At 43.7% G+C, this 24,822-nt stretch overlaps 1 protein-coding gene across 3 annotated transcripts; it reads left to right on the top strand.

Annotated features, from left to right (window-relative positions):
* Positions 1–24,273, top strand: TTC14 (tetratricopeptide repeat domain 14). 3 transcript variants are annotated; one of them, XM_077290450.1, is made up of 12 exons: positions 133–328; positions 5,112–5,236; positions 5,902–6,101; positions 6,192–6,276; positions 8,125–8,254; positions 10,904–11,056; positions 15,326–15,397; positions 15,484–15,603; positions 16,093–16,215; positions 18,992–19,109; positions 20,388–20,497; positions 23,070–24,273. In XM_077290450.1, exons 1-12 carry the CDS (start codon positions 195–197, stop codon positions 23,839–23,841), a joined length of 2,142 nt encoding a protein of 713 aa, XP_077146565.1. In that variant the 5' UTR covers positions 133–194; the 3' UTR covers positions 23,842–24,273. The 3 variants fall into 3 exon arrangements, with proteins under 3 accessions (XP_077146567.1, XP_077146566.1, XP_077146565.1); XM_077290452.1 differs by lacking the exon at positions 23,070–24,273 and having other exon boundaries at positions 1–328; positions 20,405–20,497; XM_077290451.1 differs by lacking the exons at positions 20,388–20,497; positions 23,070–24,273 and having other exon boundaries at positions 126–328; positions 18,992–20,381.
* The last annotated feature ends 549 nt before the right edge of the window (positions 24,274–24,822 follow it).

Here is a 24,822-nt window from a genome sequence, read left to right as displayed (position 1 = left end):
ACTGCACACGCGCTCCCCTCAGCTCCCAGCAGTCCACCGTGCACAGCACACACACTCCACAGCTTCCTGGTCTGAGCGCTGTGCACACAGTACTGGGATGCCCCGCCCCTTCCCGTGACGTCATCACTCACAGGAGCATCTCCATTGTAGACAGGACGGTGATGGCCGCTGTGCGGTGAGGAGCTCGTCTTATCATGGACAAGGACCTGGTGCGGCAGTGCCTCAGCTACCACGGCCCCACTCTGCTCTCACTGGTAAAGTGTGAGCAGCATGACCACGCCGGCTTCAGGCAGCTGCTGGGAGAGCTGTCCAAGTGGCCGCAATACAGGTAATGCACGTAGCGCTGGGCTTATAGACAAGCAGAGGCAGGCTAGGGTCACAGGCGGTGTGCATGTATACATATGGACAAGCAGAGGCAGGCTAGGCTCACAGGCGGTGTGCATGTATACATATGGACAAGCAGAGGCAGGCTAGGGTCACAGGCGGTGTGCATGTATACATATGGACAAGCAGAGGCAGGCTAGGCTCACAGGCGGTGTGCATGTATACATATGGACAAGCAGAGGCAGGCTAGGCTCACAGGCGGTGTGCATGTATACATATGGACAAGCAGAGGCAGGCTAGGCTCACAGGCGGTGTGCATGTATACATATGGACAAGCAGAGGCAGGCTAGGCTCACAGGCGGTGTGCATGTATACATATGGATAAGCAGAGGCAGGCTAGGGTCACAGGCGGTGTGCATGTATACATATGGACAAGCAGAGGCAGGCTAGGCTCACAGGCGGTGTGCATGTATACATATGGACAAGCAGAGGCAGGCTAGGGTCACAGGCGGTGTGCATGTATACATATGGACAAGCAGAGGCAGGCTAGGCTCACAGGCGGTGTGCATGTATACATATGGACAAGCAGAGGCAGGCTAGGCTCACAGGCGGTGTGCATGTATACATATGGACAAGCAGAGGCAGGCTAGGGTCACAGGCGGTGTGCATGTATACATATGGACAAGCAGAGGCAGGCTAGGCTCACAGGCGGTGTGCATGTATACATATGGACAAGCAGAGGCAGGCTAGGCTCACAGGCGGTGTGCATGTATACATATGGACAAGCAGAGGCAGGCTAGGTTCACAGGCGGTGTGCATGTATACATATGGACAAGCAGAGGCAGGCTAGGTTCACAGGCGGTGTGCATGTATACATATGGACAAGCAGAGGCAGGCTAGGCTCACAGGCGGTGTGCATGTATACATATGGACAAGCAGAGGCAGGCTAGGCTCACAGGCGGTGTGCATGTATACATATGGACAAGCAGAGGCAGGCTAGGGTCACAGGCGGTGTGCATGTATACATATGGACAAGCACAGAGGCAGGCTAGGGTCACAGGCGGTGTGCATGTATACATATGGACAAGCAGAGGCAGGCTAGGGTCACAGGTGGTGTGCATGTATACATATAGACAAGCACAGAGGCAGGCTAGGGTCACAGGTGGTGTGCATGTATACATATGGACAAGCAGAGGCAGGCTAGGGTCACAAGCGGTCTGCATGTATACATATAGACAAGCACAGAGGCAGGCTAAGCAGAGGCAGGCTAGGGTCACAGGTGGTGTGCATGTATACATATGGACAAGCAGAGGCAGGCTAGGGTCACAAGCGGTCTGCATGTATACATATAGACAAGCACAGAGGCAGGCTAAGCAGAGGCAGGCTAGGGTCACAGGTGGTGTGCATGTATACATATGGACAAGCAGAGGCAGGCTAGGGTCACAGGCGGTGTGCATGTATACATATAGACAAGCACAGAGGCAGGCTAAGCAGAGGCAGGCTAGGGTCACAGGTGGTGTGCATGTATACATATGGACAAGCAGAGGCAGGCTAGGGTCACAAGCGGTCTGCATGTATACATATGGACAAGCAGAGGCAGAATAAGCTCAGGCGGTGTGCATGTATACATATGGACAAGCAGAGGCAGGCTAGGGTCACAGGTGGTGTGCATGTATACTTATGGACAAGCGGAGGCAGACTAGACTTACAGAGGCGGTGTGTTTGTATTCATATAGACAAGCAGAGGCAGACTAGGCTCACATATGTGGTGTGTATGTATACATATGGACAAACAGGCAGGTTAGGCTCACATGTGGGGTGTATGTATACCTATAGACAAGCAGAGGCAGACTAGGCTCACACAGGCGGCGTGTATGTATACATATATATTTTCTCTCCTTTTCACATATGGAGTTTTGGAGACTTTTTTTATTTTTAACCTTGTACTAAAACGCTGCCTATGATTTATTCAAGCAGTGTTCAGACACAACTGAGATGTTGTTTTACCATCACATGACCAAACATGGGATTTTGGACCCAACATATCTTCCTTTTAAGTGTTTGAATATGAGAGCTACCGTATATTTCATTCATTTTAATATGAACTTTGTGCTCGACATAGACAGCTTTATAAGGTAGAATTTGTCCGGCTATAAAATTTGACATATCTTGTGGGTTTCTTTTTTTCCCCCTCTCTTTTTGATACATGGAGTCTTTTCCTTTGACTACCGTCCTATACACAGGTTTATCGGAATGTAATTAAAAGATATATGCCCTGCTCCCTATGCCATGTTGTTTTTTGGACTTTTTTATTTTTAATATTGTGCTAATAATATCCACTTATGATCTATTTAAGCTTCGTTCAGATACAATCAAATGTTGATGTACCATTGCACGATGAAACATGGGCCTTTTGAACCAACACATTTTTCCTCTAAAGAAGGGGATTGGTCACCCCAGGGGACATATATGACCTATTAAAGGGAACCTGTCACCCCCCCCCCCCCCCCCCAGTCGCTTCAAACTAAAAGAGCCACCTTGTGCAGCAGTAATGCTGCATTCCGACAAGGTGGCTCTTTAATTATTGGTGCTGTAACTAGAGAAACAATCTGTTTTATAATTTGTCAGAAATACCTTGTCTTCAGTCCTGGAGGCCGGCGTTTCCCCCCTGCTTCAGACGCCACACAGACGTCACTCAAATCTTCTTGGCACCGGGCGCCGACTCCTCAGCGCTGTTTTGAAAATAGCCGGCGCCTGCGCTCTTTTGTCATGCCTTGGGCAGGCGCAGTGAGCGCTGCCCGTCTTTCCTTATATGCAGTCTCGGTGACTGCGCCTGTGCGGCCGCCCTGCCTGTGAATCCCAGCCCCGCAATGTGAATAAATCATAAGACACTGCGGGGCTGGGATTCACAAGCAGGGCGGCCGCACAGGCGCAGTCAGCTGGGCTGCATATGAGGAAAGACGGGCAGCATTCACTGCGCCTGCACCAGGCAGGGGATAAGAGTGCAGGCGCCGGCTACTTTCAAAACGGAGCTGAGGAGTCGGCGCCCGGTGCCAAGATTTGTGTGGCGTCTGCAGCAGGGGGGGAAACACCTGCCTCCTTGACTGAAGACAAGGTATTTCTGACAAATTACAAAACGGATTATTTCTCTAGTTACAGCACCCAGAACTAAGAGAGCTACCTTGTCAGAATGCAGCATTACTGCTGCACAAGGTGGTTCTTTTAGTTTGAAACGACTGGGGGGGGACAGGTTCCCTTTAATATGGGCATACAGGTAATAGAAATGTTACACTGGTCCTACCTGTATGCCTCATATCAATGGTCTTGTTAAGGAGAAATGTTATATTCTGTCTTTATGTTAATGATTTCTTCCAGGCTCTGGGGCGTGAGGTGCCTGGAAGCAATCCCTGCCTCCTGTCTTCATTGTAATACTACCCCCCTCCCAGTCAGTTATGGCCATGGAATCTTGCACCCCCTCAGAAATCCATACCTCATCCTCCCTTCTGTGGGCGCTGCATTCAGGGATCTTCTGCACAGGTGAGTCTCTGTGATCTCTGGTGTGTGCGCTGATAATATGCTCTCCCAACAGTCATCGCTAGGAACTATGTGTACATGGCGATGACTATGCGGGGAGAGCACCTTATCGGCGCTCACACTGGAGGTCATTGGAGTGGAAGTTGCCCCCGCAGAAGGTCCCTAAGTGCAGTGCCCACAGAAGGGAGGATGAGGTATGTATTTCTGAGGGAGTGCACGGTGCTGTTATACTGATTAAAATGATGAAATCTGTCTTCTGGTTGTTGTTTAATCTGTATTTTTAGTTTTGAGTTAATGATATGCTCGTGCTCCAGGGCGGCCTGTAGTGTTGGGGGGGGGGGGAGGGTCTTCATGTGGTGCTCTGCTTAGCTATTTCTGTATGGCTTCTGACAGGTCACTGATCCCTTAGTGACCTGCGTATCATCAACTCAAAACTGAAAATAAAGATTAAACAAGAACCACAAGACTGATTTAATCAACCAAGGTATCATTGTAATCAGTAGAACGGTGCCATCCTGTTACTGTCTATAGGTTAAAGACAGGTTCCTTTTAAGGCTATGTTCACACATTGCGTTTTTTATGCGTTTGTTTCCTAAGGCAAAACCTGCTCTCTTGGCATTCAGAAACTTTCCTCAAAAAGCAGATTTTTCTTAGTTTTTGTTGCTTTTTTTAATTTTTGTGCAGCGGTTTTTGTCTCTTGTGCATGCTGATGAAGTTCAGTTCAAAAAAAGAAATCTGATTTGACTTCATCAGGTTTTGGGCTAAAAAGCGCAGCATAAACTGATGCCTGTGTTTTTTCAGCTTTTTTTTCAGCACCCCCAATGGGTGAAAAATGCTGAAAGTGGCATGCTAAATTGTCCAAAACCTCAGGTTTTGCACAAAATACTGAGGGCAAAAAAACAAACTGTGCATGAGATTTCTGAAATTTCATTACTTTGCTGGTACTGTAAAACACAGGTATAGATTTGCATAAAAATGCATAAAAAAGGCAACATGTGAACATAGCCTAATACTGCATGAAAGTTATTGAATCTGAGACTTTAGGCTGCATTATCCTTTTTCCACTGTTTCATTAGTGTTTTGGTAACTAAGAACACAGTGTAGTCTGCTGCGTCAGGATTATGGGCTGCTGGGATTTCTTAGTGCAGCCATGATAGCAATAACAGAAGCTGCTGCGAGCAGGACCTTGGCTACCTGTACACTTACACTGACAGATCGCCATAGACTTCTCTTTTCATTTTATTTCCTGGCAGGAAAGAGAGGAATCTCGACACCATTGAAATTCAGCAGTTCATTGCCAGGAAAGCAGATCTGCTCTTTGCCCTGTCATGGAAGTCTAATGTCCGGGAGAATGCAGAGTCGCAAGAATCGTCAGAAGGTATGCCAACATTTCATGTTTGATGAAACTGCTTTGGGTTCTTTTAGCCTCTTGGTATCGAAGAAAGTCTTGCTACAGGTTAGTCATATGATGTTTTTTAAAGTGGTTACCCCACCAATAATCTATCACTTACCCCCGGAATTAGAAATGTATAGTATGAGTCCAACTGCTAAGACCCCCACCTATCCCAAAAATGTGGGTTCTGTTAACACTGTTCAAGTCATGGTCTCTGGGAGTTGAGGTCATCTTGCGTACTACAATGCTCATAGCACCTTAGGATAGATCATTAATGTCTGATCGGTCAGGGTCCGACACCCGGCACTTCTGCTGGTCAGCTGTTATCAGTGTCGGTGGCGGCCCCTGCCACCGTCCGGTAACACTCACTAGCGGATCTGGCAGTCTTCTGGTAGAAGGCGAGACATGGTACTACATATCCGCCTACTATTCAAGTCTATAGGATACGGATGTGTAGTACCCTGTGGGGGCCACTACCAAAAAATGGCCAGCTCCACAAGTATTTCCAGCCAACGGCGGCTGACACTGATAACAGCTGATCGGTGTTGTACCCCGACCGATCAGACATTGATGACCTATCCTAAAGATAGGTCATCAATGCTAAAGTAGTGGACAACCTCTTTAATCTGCATTGAATTTTTATATTGTAGGTTGCTATGCAGTCATGCCCCCTTTGGAGCAATTCATGGAGGTCCCTAGCACTCAGAAAAGGGAGTTGTTTTGCAGAGATGTTGAGCGCGGTGATGTCGTTATTGGAAGAATTACTTCGATTCGTGACTTTGGATTTTTCATGGTGCTGATCTCAATGGGCAGTGGCATATTGAGAGCTCTCGAGTCATTAGAGATAAGTGTAGGTATTTATGCTGCCTCAAATTGGGTTCATGATCTGGATGTGGTTGCCAATAAAGTACTTTAATGTTTTATTTATTTTCTTAATCAGGCTTTGTGTCCTATTAGAGATGTGCCTTCCCAAAGTAACCATGGTGATCCTTTGTCATATTACCAAATTGGAGACCTAATTCAAGGTAATGTCACAACGTATGCTTCATGTAGAGAATAACTCACAATTGCACATATAACACAGTGACGCTTTGATATCGATATATTGCAGCTGTGTGTGCAGCAAAACTGCATATGATTCTATCATGAGAATCCATCCTTTATCGTAATTTTAAAGGGAACCTGTCACCAGGTTTTTCCTATAGAAAGTAAATTCACCATCATTAGGGACTTTTTTACAGCATACTAGAATGCTGTATAAAAAGTCCTCAATGCAGTCTGCAGATCCCAAAAAAGAACTTTTATAACACAGTCCGGTCCAATGGGCCTTTCAGGTCTTGATCCGGCTCCTCCTTTCTTTTTGTGATCGCTGTCCTCCTTCCTTGCTTTCCATATTATGGTTGGTCTGTTACTAAAGGGTTTGTTCACTACTAAATGACGTAGAACCCCCCCTTGTAAAATAATTAAAAAATATATACTCCTCTCCCACACCTTCCACACAAGCGCCTTTCCAGCAGGGATGGCGCTGGGGTTTGTGTGGCATTATTATGCCACGTGAGCCCTGGAGGCATAAAAATGGCTGCTATTGGGCTGCTGCATCCTTACATCAGACAAACATCGTATCAGCGGTAACAGTGATTGCAGCAACCTAGTAGCAGCCATTAATTCCACCCAAAACCCAGGAGAAACCGCTCCAACGACATCAATTTGGGAATGGAGTTTGTCCATTTTTCTTTTATACATAGAACTACTTTTATTTAAAAGGGGATTATCAATCTAGTGATTTCTTAAAGCTTTTTATTGATTCACTGGATAACATCCTTCTAGAGCAGGGGCTCGCGGTCTCATGAATTGTGGTTCGTGGCTGTCTGCGAGCCCGGTGCATTAATTCCAGGTCTATCAAACAACTATGAAGAGCAAATCTCAAAATGGTAAATTTTGTTTGTAACCCTACACAGAAGAGCAGATCTGGAAACTCATATACTTGTCTTAGGGGTTTAGAGAGATTTTAAGTATGGTAGGCTGGAGACAGGATGATACTACCTTTCAGAGGAGGTGCTTGAAGCTGGCTGAGACAGTGTGTTGGAAGAATACTGAACGGGGGGGGGGGGGTATTGTGGGAACCTCTGGATCTTGGTATACTGCTTGTGGTGTGTTAGTAGTGTGTGTATGTAAAATTTTGGTGCTGTAGGTGTTAAAGGATTAATTGACTGAAAAAACTGGCGTGGGCTCCCGCGCAATTTTCTCCACCAGAGAGGGAAAGCCAGTGACTGAGGGCAGATATTAATAGCCTAGATAGGGACCATGGCTATTGCCTCCCCCCCCTGGCTAAAAACATCTGCCCCCAGCCACCCCAGAAAGGGCACATCTGTAAGATGCACCTATTCCGGCACTTAGCCTCTCTCTTCACATTGCCCTGTAGCAGTGGCATATGGGGTAATGAGGGGTTAATGTCACCTTGCTATTGTAAGGTGACAATAAGCCTGGTTAATAATGGAGAGATGTCAATAAGACACCTATCCATTATTAATCCAATAGTATGAATGGGTTAAAAAAAAAAATACACATTAAGAAAGTCTTTTTCATTAAATAATTAAACACAGGTTTTCCATCTTTATTACACTCTCAATCCAAGCGAAGCCCTCGTTCTTCTGTAAAAAATCCAAAATAAAAAAGCAACAGAATCCCATACCTGTCTGCCGTACAGTGAAGTCCCACGCTGCAATCCATCTCAAGGGGTTAAATAGTTTACAACCTGGAGCGGTGCTAATGCTACCGTCAGATGTTCTGGTATCTGATAGAGGATGAGCTGCTTATATCGTGTTCTGTTTGCAGTTTTTAGATGTAATTTAATTTATGTTGATCTCTTCTAGCTGCTGTAAAGGATATTGACCGTTACCATGAAAAGATCACTCTGTCCTTACATAAGTCTTCACTTCCAAGTCATCTGTCTCATCTAAAGCTTGGAGTTATCAGCTCAGAAGATATGCCTGAATATTATAAGTATGATTAGATATCTTCTCTCAGATATTTATTTAAACTTTCATTGGCATAGTGGGGTCTGGCAGATTTCCATCAGACGTTATGGTATTTTTTACAGCAGTTCCTCATTTTGTGGTTCTATGCTTGCCTGGTTTCATATTTTAACACACCCTATTAAAGCTAATGAACACCGTGAAGACTTACTGTAATCCTGTAGAAAACCAATGTCACATAGCTATTGTCAGTTACAAAGGAAAGTCGGGACCCTAGTGTTGAGACTAAAGCAGATCTTGCACTTCTGGTCATAACTGATAGGTCTGCAGGCTTATGAATTTACCACCAATGTGCACTGCGGAGATTCGCCGGTTTCTGCTCCCAGAATGGAGGGTATGTATGAGCTATACATACTCCTGGCCAGAGCCCGTCTTATATGCGTGGCCTCCCTCCATACACTTATATTGAATGAGGCCGCACCCCGTCTATTGACACTGCTGACCAGTGGGCATGGCAGATTAGAGAGCCTGGCCTCGCTCAATACAGGTGTATTGTATGCCCACTGGCCAGGAGTATGTATAACTCATCCCGGCTCAATAAACGGCAAATGCAAATTCCGCCGGCAGTGCAAAGTGTGTGCCCTGGGGAGGGGGGATTCATAAGTCTGCAATCGCATAGTGACTGCAGACTTATCGATTTGAACCAGGCAGCTATTTATGTACAGGCCATTTTCTCTTGGTAGCGACATGGCTGTTGTGAAGCAGGCTCAAGTGGTAGTCTGTATTTCTTCTTCACAGGTGTTCTTTTTACTGTGCAAATGTTTTAGGCAAATGTGGGAAAAAATGTTGGCTGTAAAATACAAGTGCTAATAGTTAATTTTCATCAATTAACAAAATGCTAAGTTACTAAACAAGAGATATGTAAATGAAATAATTATTTGGTGGTGTGTCCACCCTTTGCATTCAAAACATCATCAAAGCATCAATTCTTCTAGAAATAATTTTTGAAGATGCTCAGCAGGGAGGTTGTTCCAAACATCTTGGAGAACGAACTACAGATCTTCTGTGGATATCACTTGTGCAGATCCTCCTGTCTTTTCATGTAAATGCCACACAGACTCGATGTTGAGATCCGAACTCTGTTGCTATAGTGCCATCGTATACCGCAGCGCTTTACATAGATTATCCTCCCTATCCCCAATGGCGCTCACAACCTTAATTTTCCTATTATGTCTTTGGAGTAATCGGAGGTAACCCACGCAAACATGGGGAGAACATACATACAACATACATACCCTGCGCAGATGTTGTCCTTGGTGGGATTTGAACCCAGTACCCCTGCAAGGCTGTATCATCACTTCCAGGACTCCTTGTTCTTTACACTGAAGTTAGTTCTTAATGACATTGGCTGTATGTTTGGGGTTGTTGTCCTACTGCAGATTAATTTAAATTTTTTTAGGTTGTCTGCAAATTTACCTAGACGAATTGATGCTGTTTTGAAGGCAGAGAGTGCGAATTGATACAAATAATCTAACACTTCTATTTATGCAAACATTTGTAATTTCCAGCATGTTTCCACATCTTAACATAAATATATACCCTACCTATTCATGAAGCTTTTACTTTGCAACATCCATGTACTGTTCTACTGGTGCAGAAAATATTTCCTGATGCAACCTCTTTTTCATGTCAATACATTATGCCAAGCTTCCCAGTTACCCAGTGTAAGGGATATCAGCGATCACACAATTTGTTTACAGATCTGTATATAGCAGACAAGTACTTGATTTGCTTAAAGGGAACCTGTCACCCCCAAAATCGCACATGAGCTAAGCCCACCAGCATCAGGGGCTTATCTACAGTATTCTGTAATGCTGTAGATAAGCCCCCGGTGTATCCTGAAAGATAAAAAAAACAGGTTAGATTATCCTCACCCAGGGGCGGTGCCGGTACGATGGGTGTCGCGGTCCGGGGCCTCCCATCTTCTTACGATGACGTCCTCTTCTTGTATTCAAGCTCCGGCGCAGGCGTACTTTGTCTGCCCTGTCGAGGGCAGAGCAAAGTACCGCAGTGCGCAGGTGCCGGGAAAGGTCAGAGAGGCCCAGCAGCGCCGCACTGCAGTACTTTGCTCTGCCCTCGCCAGGGCAGATAAATGGCATTACAGAATGCTGTAGATAAGCCCCTGATGCTGGTGGGCTTAGCTCACCTTCGATTTTGGGGGTGACAGGTTCCCTTTAATACTAGCGTATGGCATCTGTATGTTTAATGGATATTAAATAATACTTGCCCGTTTTTAGGTTTTTGGGTTTTTTTTTGGAATGACAAACACATGAATGTAAATATATTTTGACATCCACTAAAAAATCCAAATTCAGTTTCCTTTTTTATTGCTTGGAACGGGATCCATTAAAAAAAGGATGCAGTGTTGAATTCTTTATTTTTCTTCAGCTCTCCGCCTTGGCTGTTAGAGGCTTCATGGGACAGCCATTTGTGGGGTTTGCGGTCCTAGTTGTACAAGTATATCTTTGTTTTTCCCATAAAAGTGCAGACCTGAAATTTAATGAAAAGCTCAGCAAATCAATCTGTGCGAGCATAAGGTAAAAAAATGGATTGCACAGCCTTTATCCTGTATTGCTAGATGTATATTAAGTAATGGATGAATTTTGTTTCCATCAAGACACAGCACTGCCTTCTCCAACAGCAGCGACACTTATGAAAAGGTCCTGCGACAATCTGTGGCGTTTTCCAACCCATCTACTGTTGAATTCCTCCTCAGTACTCTTGGAATTGATGAATCTAAGCCACCATCTTTAATACGAGGCCTTCAGAGGTAATAGATGAAAAACAGGGGTAGATCAGCTCACCAACTAGTTGGGCGTAGTAGAAGTGGAGTTGTGAAAAGGCACACACAGATCCTGACGGAGCAGCTGCACATGTACAGAACTGAAGGGAGAACCGATCCAGCGGGAAGAGAGAATTTCTTTTTCAAGTAAAACTTAGTAGTTATTCAAGTATAAAAACCATCAAAAATACAGGCAATGTAGTATACAATACTGTTAGGAGGACCTATTCGTTTTGACAATGTATTACTACGGTATTAGTAAGACAGATTGTTGAAACTAGTTAGTAGGTCTTGTTACCAGTATTTTATACTACATTGCCTGTATTTTTGGCATTGAATAAATGTGAAGTTTTACTTATAAAAGAGAGGTTCTATTCCTGCTGGATCATTTCACTTCAGAGGTAATGTTACATAACAAAAACAAGCTGTAAAATGATGCCATGGGTTACAGAAGATGCTGCTGCATATTGACTTGTGTCACATTTGCTAATATGCATACGAAGGGAGGGGAGAGAGCCCCCATGTGTATCGCTGCAACACAAGCCGCTTCTTCAGGGGGAGAGAAAATGAAGCGCCTGCTTTTGTTGCAGCGATACGTGTGGGGGCTCTCTCCCCTTGAAGCTATCCATATTATAGGCACTTATGCGTCTGGATTTCATTATTTAGTATTTGCATTCATTACATCCATACATGCCTTTTCACCTTTGTAGGATATCTTCATCCTCTGACCATACAAATTGTGTGGTTAATGTGTTATTTTTTGGCTGGATTATTTTTCTAGTTTGTGTTTGGATATTTTGATACCATTACAGTGTATGACACATGTTCGCCTAGTTTTTCTATTATACTTCTTGTCGTTTGCACTCTTTAGCTTCTCAGGGGTTTCTGAGACAGCCGTGCACATAATTACAGCATTCTGTTCACCTTGAGATACCTGTACCGGAGCAGTATTAGTTGTTACATGGTTTTATTATAAGCCTATGTGCCACAGTGCCTATTACTGTGCATATGTGTATTCATCTCTGCTAATAGGGGGAGTTTGTTTTTGATTGTTTGTGTTCAGTAAAAATGTAATTTTCTATCTATAGGTGTGCACCTTCTGCATTGTGTTGCTCTTCTCCCTTAGTATCAGTTGCGTTTCTTGCAGTGGTAGCACACTATTATTTATTGTGGCTGTGCATCTACATGGTCCATAAATGCTTACTAATGCAATGGTCATATGAAAACACATCACAATTAATAAATCACTTCCAACCATAAAGCAGACAACATCCACTTATCTATATTCCAGATATTCTTTTGACTGTGATTTTCAGTGTGACATTAAAACCATATTCACACATTTTTAAACTGCAGTATATCCTATCATTTGTATGTTTTACTGTGTTTGCCACCAAAACGTTTCCTCTACCGCAATGCAAAAACACAGTATTTTCAGCCATTTTGTACGTTTCTTCTGCACCTTTTCAAGTGCATGTTCACATACATGTGATGGATCTATAGTCCAAAGAGGTCTTAAAGGGTTATTCCTAGCGATGAGTGAGCGTGATCGTGTGCTTATAAAGTATTTTCGGCGTTCTCAAATACTATCCATGCGGCTGTTGTACAGGTGCGAAACATGCAGCCAAGGCAACTCGAACATATTATACTGGGAAGCCGAAGATACTGTATTAGCACACGAGCATGCTGGGATAACACCATATCTGAGCACACTAGTTATTACCATCTTGATGATTATAATTGGAAAGTACTGGATTTGTAACAACATTTAAGGGTAAGTTCACACAGGGCGTTTTTGCTGCGTTTTTTATGCTAATTTTCAGCTGCTTCTTACAGTACCAGCAAAGCCTATGAGATTTCAGAAATCTAATACACACATTGTTTTTTTTTTTTTTGTGTGATCAGTATTTTGTGCTTTGCTGCAGTTTTTGGACATAGGGCATATCACTTCTTTCAGTGTTTTTTCAGCGTTTTCCACCCATTGACTTGAATGGATGGTGAAAAAACGCTGTAGCTGTGGCAAGCGGGGTAATGAGGGGTTAATGTCACGGTAAGGTGACATTAAGCTGGCTTAAGGTACCTTCACACGAAACGACTTTGTAACGATATCGCTAGCGATCCGTGACGTTGCAGCGTCCTCGCTAGCGATATCGTTTAGTTTGACACGCAGCAGCGATCAGGATCCTGCTGTGATGTCGCTGGTCGCTGAATAAAGTCCAAAACTTTATTTGGTCGTCCGATCGCCGTGTATCGTTGTGTTTGAAAGCAAAAGCAACGATACCAGCGATGTTTTACACTGGTAACCAGGGTAAACATCGGGTTACCAAGCGCAGTGCCGTGCTTAGTAACCCGATGTTTACCCTGGTTACCAGCGTAAAAGTAAAAAAAACAAACAGTACATACTCACCTGCGCGTCCCCCAGCGTCTGCTTCCTGACACTTACTGAGCGCCGGCCCTAAAGTGAAAGTGAAAGCACAGCGGTGACGTCACCACTCTGCTGTTAGGGCCGGAGCTCAGTCAGTGTCAGGAAGCAGACGCTGGGGGACGCGCAGGTGAGTATGTACTGTTTGTTTTTTTTACTTTTACGCTGGTAACCAGGGTAAACATCGGGTTACTAAGCGCGGCCCTGCGCTTAGCAACCCGATGTTTACCCTGGTTACCCGGGGACCTCGGCATCGTTGGTCGCTGGAGAGCGGTCTGTGTGACAGCTCCCCAGCGATCAAACAGCGACGCTGCAGCGATCGGCATCGTTGTCGCTATCGCTGCAGCGTCGCTTCGTGTGAAGGTACCTTTAGGCTACTTTCACACTAGCGTCGGTATGGGGCTGTCGCCATACGTCGGCCCGACTTACCGACGCACGTTGTGAAATAAATGCACAACGGGGACAGCGGATGCAGTTTCTCAACGCATCCGCTGCCCCATGGTAATGTCCGGGGAGGAGGGGGCGGAGTTTCGGCTGCGCATGCGCGGTCGAAAATGGCGGACGCGATGCAAAAAAAGAGTTACATGAAACTTTTTTGTGCCGACGGTCCGCCAAAACACGACACATCCGTGTGGGCATACGTCGCAATGCGTCGCTAATGCAAGTCTATGGAGAAAAAAACGCATCCTGCGGGCAACTTTGCAGGATGCGTTTTTTCTCCAAAACGACGCATTGCGACGTCCGTCACACGACGCTAGTGTGAAAGTAGCCTTAGTAATGGAGAGGTGTCAATAAGACACCTCTCCATTAGTAATCCTATAGTAGTTAAAGGGTTATGTAAACACACACACGCACACACTAAGAAAAAAGTCTTTTAATGAAATAAAACACCACACAGTTTTGCCATCTTTATTAGCCTGCCATTCCAAGCGAAGCCATTGATCTCCTGAAATAAAAATAATAAACCAACACAAATACTCCCTGTTCCGACGCAGTCCAATATAACGAGTGTCCCACGCAGTATTTGGGGGAGATAAAGTTTACAACCGGGAGCGCTGCTAATGCGACTGCTCCTGGCTGTAAACTACTGGGGAATGAGGAGATGCTTCCGGCGCCTGCTTCAGTGACTGGGGGTGACGTCACTGAGCCTGCGCTCCCTCACAGCCTGACCTGAGGTAACCTCTGGACCGTGGGAAAATGCCAGTGAAGAGGTTACCCCAGGTAATCTATCTGTTCATTCTATCTATCTATTCATTCTGCTATCTACAGGAAGTTGTTTTTTTTTTCTCTGTGGGCACTCAACTTTATTGCACAAAGAAAAAAAAAAAGCATGAGAAAAACGCACCAAAAATGCACCTAAACCTGCATTTTTGGTGCAGCTTCGTTCCTGCCAAGAAGATCAGGCTTTGCTGCAGAAACAAAAAAGCAGCAAAATGCCCTGTGTAAACTTACCCTAACTATTCAATAGCTCTTTACTGTTGAGCTTGTAAGTATTGCACTAAAGCTGGATGGCTGGAGTGCAGTACTGCCTCCACATTGTGTCCAGCTTCAGCGCTCCTCCGATGCTGCACAGACCAGGTGGCGGCATCATGGTGCAATGATCCGGACTCTGAGCTCTCAATACTGCTCCCCAGCAAGCAGTAAGCTGGGGAGGGTTGTGCTCTTGAAAATGAAATCTGGGTGAAACCTTTAATGCAGTAAGCTGGGGAGGGTTGTGCTCTTGAAAATGAAATCTGGGTGAAACCTTTAATTGTTGTAATATTTGTGTGTATGTTTTTTCAGCCATCAGATGGCAAGAAATTAAAAGAAAAACAAAAACACTTTTCTTTCCACAGGGAGAATTTTTGTGATCAAGATTATGCTCCTTCTTTAAGAAGAAGGCAGTCCTCCTCATGGGCATTAAAGTGGTAAGTTTGTCTGTTTTTGTAGACTGGTAAAATCTGATTTCTGTTAAATATTAAAATACCTTTTATGACTATTTCATTTTTTACAGTGTGAAGATGGGAGTTGATTACTTCAAGCTGGGACGCCATGTTGATGCCATGAATGAATACAACAAAGCTTTGGAAATTGATCCCAAAAATGTTGAATCTCTGGTAGCACGAGGTGCCTTGTGAGTATCCTCTAATTGCTATATCCTAATGATAAAGTGTACAAGAAGGTAATATTGGGGCGTAATGAAGGTATGTGTAATGTCTGATTTTTTTTTATTATTTAAATATACCATTATACTGGGATTAATTTGGGAAAAAATTCAGGTGCTTCTTTAACCCCTTCCAGACATCTTGCTTGTAGTATATGTACAGAACATGACAAGTTTGGGTGTGTTGGGCTGGCTTAGGAGCTCAACCATCACTGTACTGTAAATTCCCATGGTGCACAGTTTTGGGTGCCCATCAAGCATTTAAAGCATTCTGATGGGTTGCTATGCCTACTGGGCCTGCTGAAAGCCCCCAAAGCAGCCATGCTGGTGTTGCTGTGAAGCCCAGTCTCGTATAGAACACAATTGGCCATAGTGGCAAGGACTTGGGGTGTCACAGACTTGCTGATGAAATGTAATGTGCTTCTATTATTTTTTACTATCTTTTATTCTTTTTCCTAGATATGCTACAAAAGGCAGCTTAAATAAAGCAATTGATGACTTTGAAATTGCCTTAGAAAACTGCCCATCTCATAAGAATGCAAGAAAATACCTTTGCCAAACGCTCGTGGAGAGAGGTGGCCAGTGAGTCCATTTTATACAGGATTGCTTTGTCTTGTGATCGTTTACCATCTGTAAAGTACACGCCTTCCCTCCTAACTACTTGTAATCTTCAGTCTCGAGCATAAAACGGCTAACATATGTTTATTAGTATAACTATTTTCCCAGTTGTAATCTGTCCATTCATTCTGAAATCTTGCAGTAAGTACACATCTCTATTAGGCCCCTTTCACACAGTTTTTTTGCCGTCAGTCACAATCCGTTGGCTCGAAGGATCTGTCACAGATTGTGAAAAACTGATGCAACGGATCCATTTTTTCGCCGGATCCGACTAAGGGGGGCTGGCTAAAGGATCCTAAAAAAAAATCTGAGCATGCTCAGTTAAAAAAACGGAATCCGTCATTTGACGGATCCAGTGCCCATAGGTTTTTATTCTAACAAACGACGGACGGATCCGGCGCTATCCGTTTTTTCGACAGAGACAAAAACGTTACTTTGTCCGTCATCTCCGGCCGCTGGATCAACAATTTTCGATGGATCCGGCGAACGACGGATGAAACATGAGGCCATCCGTCGCTAATACAAGTCTATGAGAAAAAAGCGGATCCGGCAGCATCAGTCACTGAATCCGTTTTTTTCAAAATTTGACGGATTGCGACTAGTGTTGAGCATTCCGATAATGCAAATATCGGGTATTGGCCGATATTCGCTGTATTGGATTTCCGATACTGAGTTCCGATACTTCTAAGATATCGGATACCGGAATCGGAAGTTCCTATAGTGCAATGATGCACTATAATGGAGTGTGGGCGGAGACTGCGTGTCTGTGTGTGCGGGCGGGGTCTGTGCGTGACCGTGTGCGGGCCTGCCGGGGGTCTGTGCGGCCTGCCGGGAGGTCTGTACGGGCCTCTCGGGGGTCTATGTTCCGGCACTTAGCCCCTCTCTTCCCACTTTCGTGTAGCGGTTGGATATGGGGTAATAAGGGGTTAATGTCACCGTGCTATTGTAAGGTGTCATTAAGCCGGGTTAATAATGGAGAGACGTCAATAAGACGCCTATCCATTAATAATCCAATACTAGTAAATGGTTAATAAAACACGCACACATTAGGAAAAAAGTATTTTAATATTCTTCATTTCCCCATACTTACCATACTTCAGCGCCTGCAAAAAACGTAAAATAATAAACCGTATACTACCTGTCCACCGTAGTCCAATTAATAACGAGTGTCCCATGACGATCTACCCTATAGAACCGTGACATCGGGTGATGTCACTGCTCTATAGGACCTTCAGTGGCACATTGACAGGAGACCATGGCTCCTGCAGTGCATCACTGAGAGGTTACTAGAGTTCAGAGTCTCACTTTATGGCAATTGCTCCGTGGGAAAATTTCTCGCACAGCAATGCCAAAAGTGAAACTAGGGACTATTTTTTTTTACAGCGGCGGAGGAATACAGTGCGGAAGGATATCTTCCTCCCGTCATTGTGTTCCTGGAGCCCCTAGAGAGCGGTCGCATAAGCTAATGCTGCCGTTCTCCACGTGAGATCGTCGTGGGACACTCGTGGATTTCTGCGGATCAGGGAGTATATTGGGACTTGTAGTCCCATCGGACGATGCCTGCACACAAAGACCCCCGAGAGGGCCGCAAAGACCCCCGGCAGGCCGCACAGACCCCCGAGAGGCCCGTACAGACCCCTGGCAGGCCCGAACAGACTCCCCACGGTCCCACACACACGTAGTCTCCGCCCACGCACCGCCCAAACTCTCCCCCCCCCCCCCCTCTGGAACAGGATGTACAAGGAAAGAAAGGGTTTATTTTCATTCCGATATTTGTGTCCCATTGACTTGCATTCGTTTCCGGTATCGACGAAATCTGATATTTTTTGGATATCGGCCGATAAAATTAGATCCTGATATTTCCGAATATCGGAAGGTATCGCTCAACACTAATTGCGATAGCAAAAAACTGATGTGTGAAAGAAGCCTTAGGCTGTGTGCCCAGAATGAGTTTTTGAAGCCGAGTATCTTCACTATGCAAAGAATATAGACGGTATTTTTCAAAATCTCTCGCCCATTGTTTTTTGTTTTTTTTTAAACTCCGTGTAAATGGACGAGTTGGAAATCCGCAACGTCATTTTCTCTTGCGGGTACACTGAGTGTTACGTGCGGATTTTCCCCATGAAATACATTTTTAGTACGTTTCTGCTGCAGAAATGCATTAGAAATGCATGCAAACGACACATGAATGTGTCAATAATGTTTTGTCAAAGCCTAATACCAGAAAGTGTCGAATGATAAACCGCAAAACATAATTTACTTAATAGGAGCAGAAATGCTTCAGAGAATCTGCAGCATCAAAAATTCACCAAAAGCTCATAGTGGGAACGTAGCCTTAAGATCTGTTTACATGGGCTGTCCGATTGGCACTAAATGACTATGAAATATTTGCTGATTGGCGGTCGTTTATTAGCCTGTTTACACAGGCAGACCGCTTGGTGCAGTGAGCGATCAGTAATAGATTGTCCTGTGCGCTTAGGCTTTCATTGTTCTCTGCAGCGCAAGTCCTGTTAACACTGGCCAATGTGCTGTTGAGAATGATCATTTTTAAGCTTGCTTTATAAATCACTGCACCCGATGAACAAGCATTTTGTTAGTTCATCTGGCGATCGGCAGCCTGTGTATACTGAAAGAGTATGGTGAAACAAGTGTTCATAACATCGCTTGCTCCCTATAATATTTCATTGTTAATGCAGCTTAAGTCTGTTTTGTCGAAACTAACATGGTGACCTAATTGCAGGCTGGAGGAGGAGGATAAACTACTGAATGCGGAAAGTTACTACAATAAGGCTTTAACCATTGACAAATCCTTCATGGAGGCTGAGGAAGCTCTGAATAAAGTGCGCCAATGTATACAGGTGATTCTTTATTTTCTCTATGCTATGAGCTGGGACAAATAAGCAGCATGCTACCCTATACATTGATATTATTGGGCTCCTATAAATACTTAAATGGAAGCTGCTTTCTCTCCATATATTATAGTAAAGGGGTTATCCAGCCATAAAAAGAATGAGAATAGCTTAGAATATTATAAAAATTAATAAGAGATGCCATCCAAATTCCTGCTGCTCCAATTTTGCCACTCTTTAGTCCCACAACAGTCTCTGTACATGCCTGCAGCCGATCATGTGCAATCTGCCCGCATGACCGCTGCAGTCAGTCGCCAGAGGTCAAGAGTGCAAACATCATGTGGTTAGCCTTCAAGTTATCAGCTATAGAATGATCAGTAAGGGGCGCAGGACTATATAATTTTTATTATTTCTTATTAATAATTATTTACATTATAATGTTCTCAGGATTTTTTTTTTCTTAAAAAAACAACAACTTATAACGGATCAATAAATGTTTCGACTTCAGCTCTGCATTCCTTGAGGTCCATACTTGGAATTCTGTTTAGTAATCCATTAACTGCTGTCTATATACTACGGATATGTTGCTTATTTTTGCCTTATTTGCAGAGACTTTTTTTGGGGGGTGGGGTGGGGGGAGGGGAGCTTGTGACTAAGATCAGTTGACTGGAGGATTAATCTTTTCAGGACATGGGGTAATGTAGGTAAACTGGGCCTTCACACGTCAGATCAGTGGTCACCATAAGCCGTCAGATCACTTATTAGCCACTTAATTGTTTCCCTCTTGTATACTGTGTCCTGTAATACTGATGATGTGTCTCTCTGTGTCTCCTCCTGCCTTGAACTCTTGGTGCTGTGACTGTGAATAACCATCACTTCTCCTACTGCTTTGAAACTGGATTAATTCCTAAACTACCACTAAAATGGATTCGGGTCCATGTCAACTGGTTTGTATGAACATATTGTCACTACTTCTATGTTACGGATTACCATTTTGGGCTGTGTACCTCCGTGTTCTGATGGCTGTGCTACTAACGCCTTGACATGAATTCCATACTTTGTGAATTTTATGCCCATGTATATTGTGATTTATGGCAAATTATACGTAATGGGTTTAATGTGGACATTGCTATTTTTCCACTTTTTATGCCCATTGATCCTTTGCATAAATCTTGGATCTTCTAAAACTACACATATGGCTTATTGTCCTATATAATGTGGGTGGGGGGTCTGCTGAATCTTATCAAATGTGTTATAACAATATCTTTTTGATAACTTGATAAAAAGAAATCTTTCGAAAAAAGAGAGAAACATGAAGAAAAGGAAGAAAAAGCTAAAGAAAAGAAAATAGAAACCAGTGCAGAGAAATTGCGTAAACTTCTAAAAGAAGAGAAAAGGTACAGATATTCCATCATCTTTTAGGGATCCTGATAAACCAGCTTTATTGCCAGTATTTAATGCAGCTGCTGAGTATTAAAGTGGTTTTAGTCTCTGTAGGTTTACACCCCATGGAGCTGTGCGCAGGAGCCGGGCACAGGAGCTGAGCCCACACCATATCCGGCAGATGCCGTGTTATTACACATGCCTTAAAAGGGAACCTGGCACCCCCAAAATCGAAGGCGAGCTAAGCCCACCGGCATCAGGGGCTTATCTACAGCATTCTGTAATGCTTAAGATAAGCCCCCGATGTAGCCTGAAAGATGAGAAAAAGAGGTTAGATTATACTCACCCAGGGGCGGTCCGGTTCTGGTCCTATGGACGTCGCGGTCCGGGGCCTCCCATCTTCTTGCGATGATGTCCTCTTCTTGTCTTCACGCTGCGGCACCGGCGCAAGCGTACTTTGTCTACCCTGTTGAGGGCAGAGCAAAGTACTGCAGTGCGCCGGGAAAGGTCAGAGAGGCTCAGTGTCTGCGCACTGCAGTACTTTGCTCTGCCCTTAACAGGGCAGACAAGGTACGCCTGCGCCGAAGCGTGAAGACAAGAAGAGGACGTCATTCTATCAAGATGGGAGGCCCCGGACCGGATCACGACGCCCATCGGATCGGACCGCCCCTGGGTGAGTATAATCTAACCTCTTTTTCTCATCTTTCAGGATACATCGGGGGCTTGTCTACAGCATTACAGAATGCTGTAGATAAGCCCCTGATGCCGGTGGGCTTAGCTCGCCTTCGATTTTGGGGGTGACAGGTTCCCTTTAATTGCTGTGATTAGAGTTTAAAGAAAATTAAAATTTGAATCCCCCCACCCTTTTTCCCAGTTAAAAAAATTAAACACATTCGGCGCTGCCACACCTGTAAAAGTTTGATTTATCAAAATCAAATTTTATTTTTTTTTTAACCTGTATGACAAATTCCATAAAGCAAAAGAAAATTATTATTTTTTCATCGCACACTCTTCCCCCAAAAAATGCAGTGAAAAATGATCAAAACGCCTTGCTTACCACAAAGATGGTATCAATAAAAACTTCAGTTCCCCACTCAAAAAAAAAAAAAAAAAAGCCATCTCTCGGTTCAGTTGAATGAAAAATATGTTACTGGTTTCAGAAAATGATGACACAAACCAAATTTTGGTTTTACAATTTTTTTTTTCTCACATACAAAAAGGAAAGAAAAAAAATCAAGTTTTTCATCACTGTAATCGTATGGACCTGGAGAGTCATGTTGACTGGATATTTTTGCCACTCAAAAATGTGGTATATTACAAAGTTTGGTTACCCTTTCCCGTAAAGGGTAACCAAACTTTGTAATATACCACATTTTTCAGATTATAGGACATACACCCCATAGTTTGCACACCATAAAATGGGGAATAACATTTTCTACTTATTAGAACTTCCCGAACATTGTAAATAAGTGGTGGGGTTAGTATCACTAATATTAATAGAATAGGGAGGTAAAAGACCTATTGTTTCTCTAGGCGGCTCATACAACACTGCTCCATGGACAGTACATGCACACTGCATAACTACAACACGCTTGGCTCAACTACTATGGTTTGATGGTCCTACAAGGCTTGTGACTGATCAGACGACCTGAAAAATCCTCCTGCTACTTAGGTGAGAGGTCCTTCTGCAGGTCCCAGTAGCTTTCTCTCCTGCCTCAATCGATCAGATAGATCAGTGTCCAGCAGGAGGAGAGAGGACAGTCCTCTGTGATCGTGAAGGGTGCTATGCCAGCGGTCTCATGAGATGAAGCTGCCTCTAGAGTATAAGACGCAAACTCTTACTAGCAAGATTTTTTATTTCTTGCTAAAAAAAAATGCGTTTTATAGTCTAAAAAATTTGGTCTGAAGAGCAGATCACTAGATTAGGTGTAAGAGACCTCAGTGAGTGCATCATCAAGGAGGTGTCTGATAGGTTCCAAATTTGTTCCACAGCAGGACAATGACCCCAAACATACTGCCAATGCCATTAAGATCATTCTTAAGTATAAAAAGGAGTCCTGGAAGAGATGATATGGCCCCACAGATCCCTGATGGCAACCTTAAAAACTGTGCAAGATTACCCAGAAGAATTCATGATGTTTTGAAATCAAGGAGCGGTCATACCAAATATTGGTTTGATTTAGACTTCTCTTTTGTTAATTCACTTTGGAGTTTATTAATTGCTAAAATTAAACACTTATTTTTTTTTTTTTTATTTTTTTTTTAAAGCATTCTTATTTAGATATTTCTTCCACATCTGCCTGAACTTTTACACAGGACTGTCCATTTGAGGACAACATTGGCACGTACAATTATAAACTTTTAGCCCTTTAGATGACCATGCATTTACTAAATAACCTTTCTTCTCTATAGGACATGCATTAGTGGTAGTCTAGTGTGTTGGCTGTGCATACTAAATTATATCAGTCGTGTTTTCTCTTCATCATTGAAGTTAGTCTTGCATTTAAGCACTTCCACTGTCAGGTTACAGCTGTATGTGATAACATGTCTACTAAACTGCTTGTCAATTACTATTTATTATGATAGAAAGAAGAAACACAAAAAATCTTCATCTTCCTCATCAAGCACTTCATCTTCAGAGAGCTCTTCATCTTCTTCTAGCCATAAAAAACATAAGAAAAAGAGAAGTAGAAAGCATTCCATATCGTCAAGCCGCTCACAAAGGCATTCATCTAGTGTACCAGCTCGTGAAGATGAACAGCTTACCCCACCTGCAGACACTTCGGCCTCTTTTCTCAAAGGCGATTGCAGAATATATGACCGCTTGGATAGATCTCACAGAAAATCCATAGAATTTCAAAGCAGGAATCGATCCCTGTCGTCTTCGTCTTTGGAGTTAATAGATCCTGCTGGAGGTAGGTCTGAAGATTCAAGAGATTCTTACAGTAGTGCAAAAACTCATGCGAGCGGTAGCACATCAAAAAGTGCAGCTTCATCCAGTAAGTATAGACCTAGTAGAAGAGAATCTACAGCTTCGAGCAGCACAAGAGCAGAGGGGAAATACAGAGATGATCCTAAAGACCGTCACAAAGACAGCAAAACCTCATTCAGCAGGAAGTCAGAGTCCTATCAAAGGAAGTATTCCATGTCTGACACTGGAGCCAATGAAAGCAAGCCTTGTGATGGTGGTGGTAGTAGATCACACGAACAGTCTCTTCAAAGGAGTGCGAATACATCTCGCAAAGAGGCCCCAAACGGTAACACAGCCACCAGTAAGGATGTACCTGGAAACCTACTTAATATTCTCAACCAAATTGCTGAGTTTGAGAAAGAAAAAGTGGGTCAAACAAAAATGTAACTAAAATGTTCTCCCTGTGTTAAAATGGACTTTTATTCTGAAGGAGAAATCTATTTTATGGGTTTATAATGGAACAATTCAGATGATTTGTTATATCAGCATTTTCTTGATTTATGGATAAACTGTTTCTTTTGTACAAAGACACTGCCTGTACTGTAGGTATTCTTTATTTGTAATGTTCTGCCTCCATTATGCGTCTGTGCACAAGGCTGCTTTACATGGATAGAAGAGGAATAAGTTGCAGCACAACCCAGAAGTGAGCTGCTGAGTTATTGACAACCATTGGAAAAGAACTACACGATCGTCCAACTGCCTTTTGTATCTTTTTGTGCATTCCCTGCTGTCTTCAGACAGTACAAAGGTGTGTATCGAATGTGCATCCTACATGGTGCAGTATTGTTTCACGTCTTAATAAACTCCTAACATCTATACAAATTGAAGGTGTTTGTCAGCTTGTCCATCTACTGGTCATGCAGTCTTATACAGGAGAGTGCCTACTAGGTGGTAGAACTGCGGAGATGCATGTGAGGCTAGGGTTATGGTCCCTAACAGAGCAGAACCTGCTCATTGCTTTTCTGTATTGGTAATCAGTCTTATCCTGGTCAGCCGTTGAGAAGTGACAGTGACACAAAATGATAAAGTATTGAACTACATTATGGACTTAATTTTGGGGTAGCTCTTGCTCAAGTTTATCTTAGAGGGAACCTGTCAGCATGAGTTTGCTATGTAATCTGAAAGCAGCATAATCTAGGGACATAGAACCTGTAGGTTCAATACGATCAGTATTTTATCAGCAGGAAATGATCATCTCAGGACTAGGCGTGCCACATAGCTCAGCTAATCTATGTAACCCTGCCCCACCCACCGATTGGCAGCTTGCTAACCATGTACAGAAATCACAGCATTTGTGAAGTGGGTGGGATTATACACAGCTCAGCATTCTGACCACTGCTACATCTACAGCAGAGAAAGCATTTTGTT

This window comes from Ranitomeya variabilis, chromosome 2 (assembly GCF_051348905.1).
Source record: "Ranitomeya variabilis isolate aRanVar5 chromosome 2, aRanVar5.hap1, whole genome shotgun sequence".
NCBI classification, from domain to species: Eukaryota; Metazoa; Chordata; class Amphibia; order Anura; family Dendrobatidae; genus Ranitomeya; species Ranitomeya variabilis.
Note: the sequence above shows the minus strand (reverse complement) of the source record. Positions and strands in the feature narration are given on the sequence as shown.

What these genes read in the sequence shown, in the direction of transcription:
- TTC14 (XM_077290450.1), top strand. Translation starts at nt 195, where the DNA reads ATGGACAAGGACCTGGTGCGGCAGTGCCTCAGCTACCACGGCCCCACT. An exon ending in TCCAAGTGGCCGCAATACAG is followed by an intron (nt 329 to 5,111) that starts GTAATGCACGTA and finishes ATTTCCTGGCAG; the next exon opens with GAAAGAGAGGAATCTCGACA. An exon ending in AAGTGCGCCAATGTATACAG is followed by an intron (nt 19,110 to 20,387) that starts GTGATTCTTTAT and finishes CTTGATAAAAAG; the next exon opens with AAATCTTTCGAAAAAAGAGA.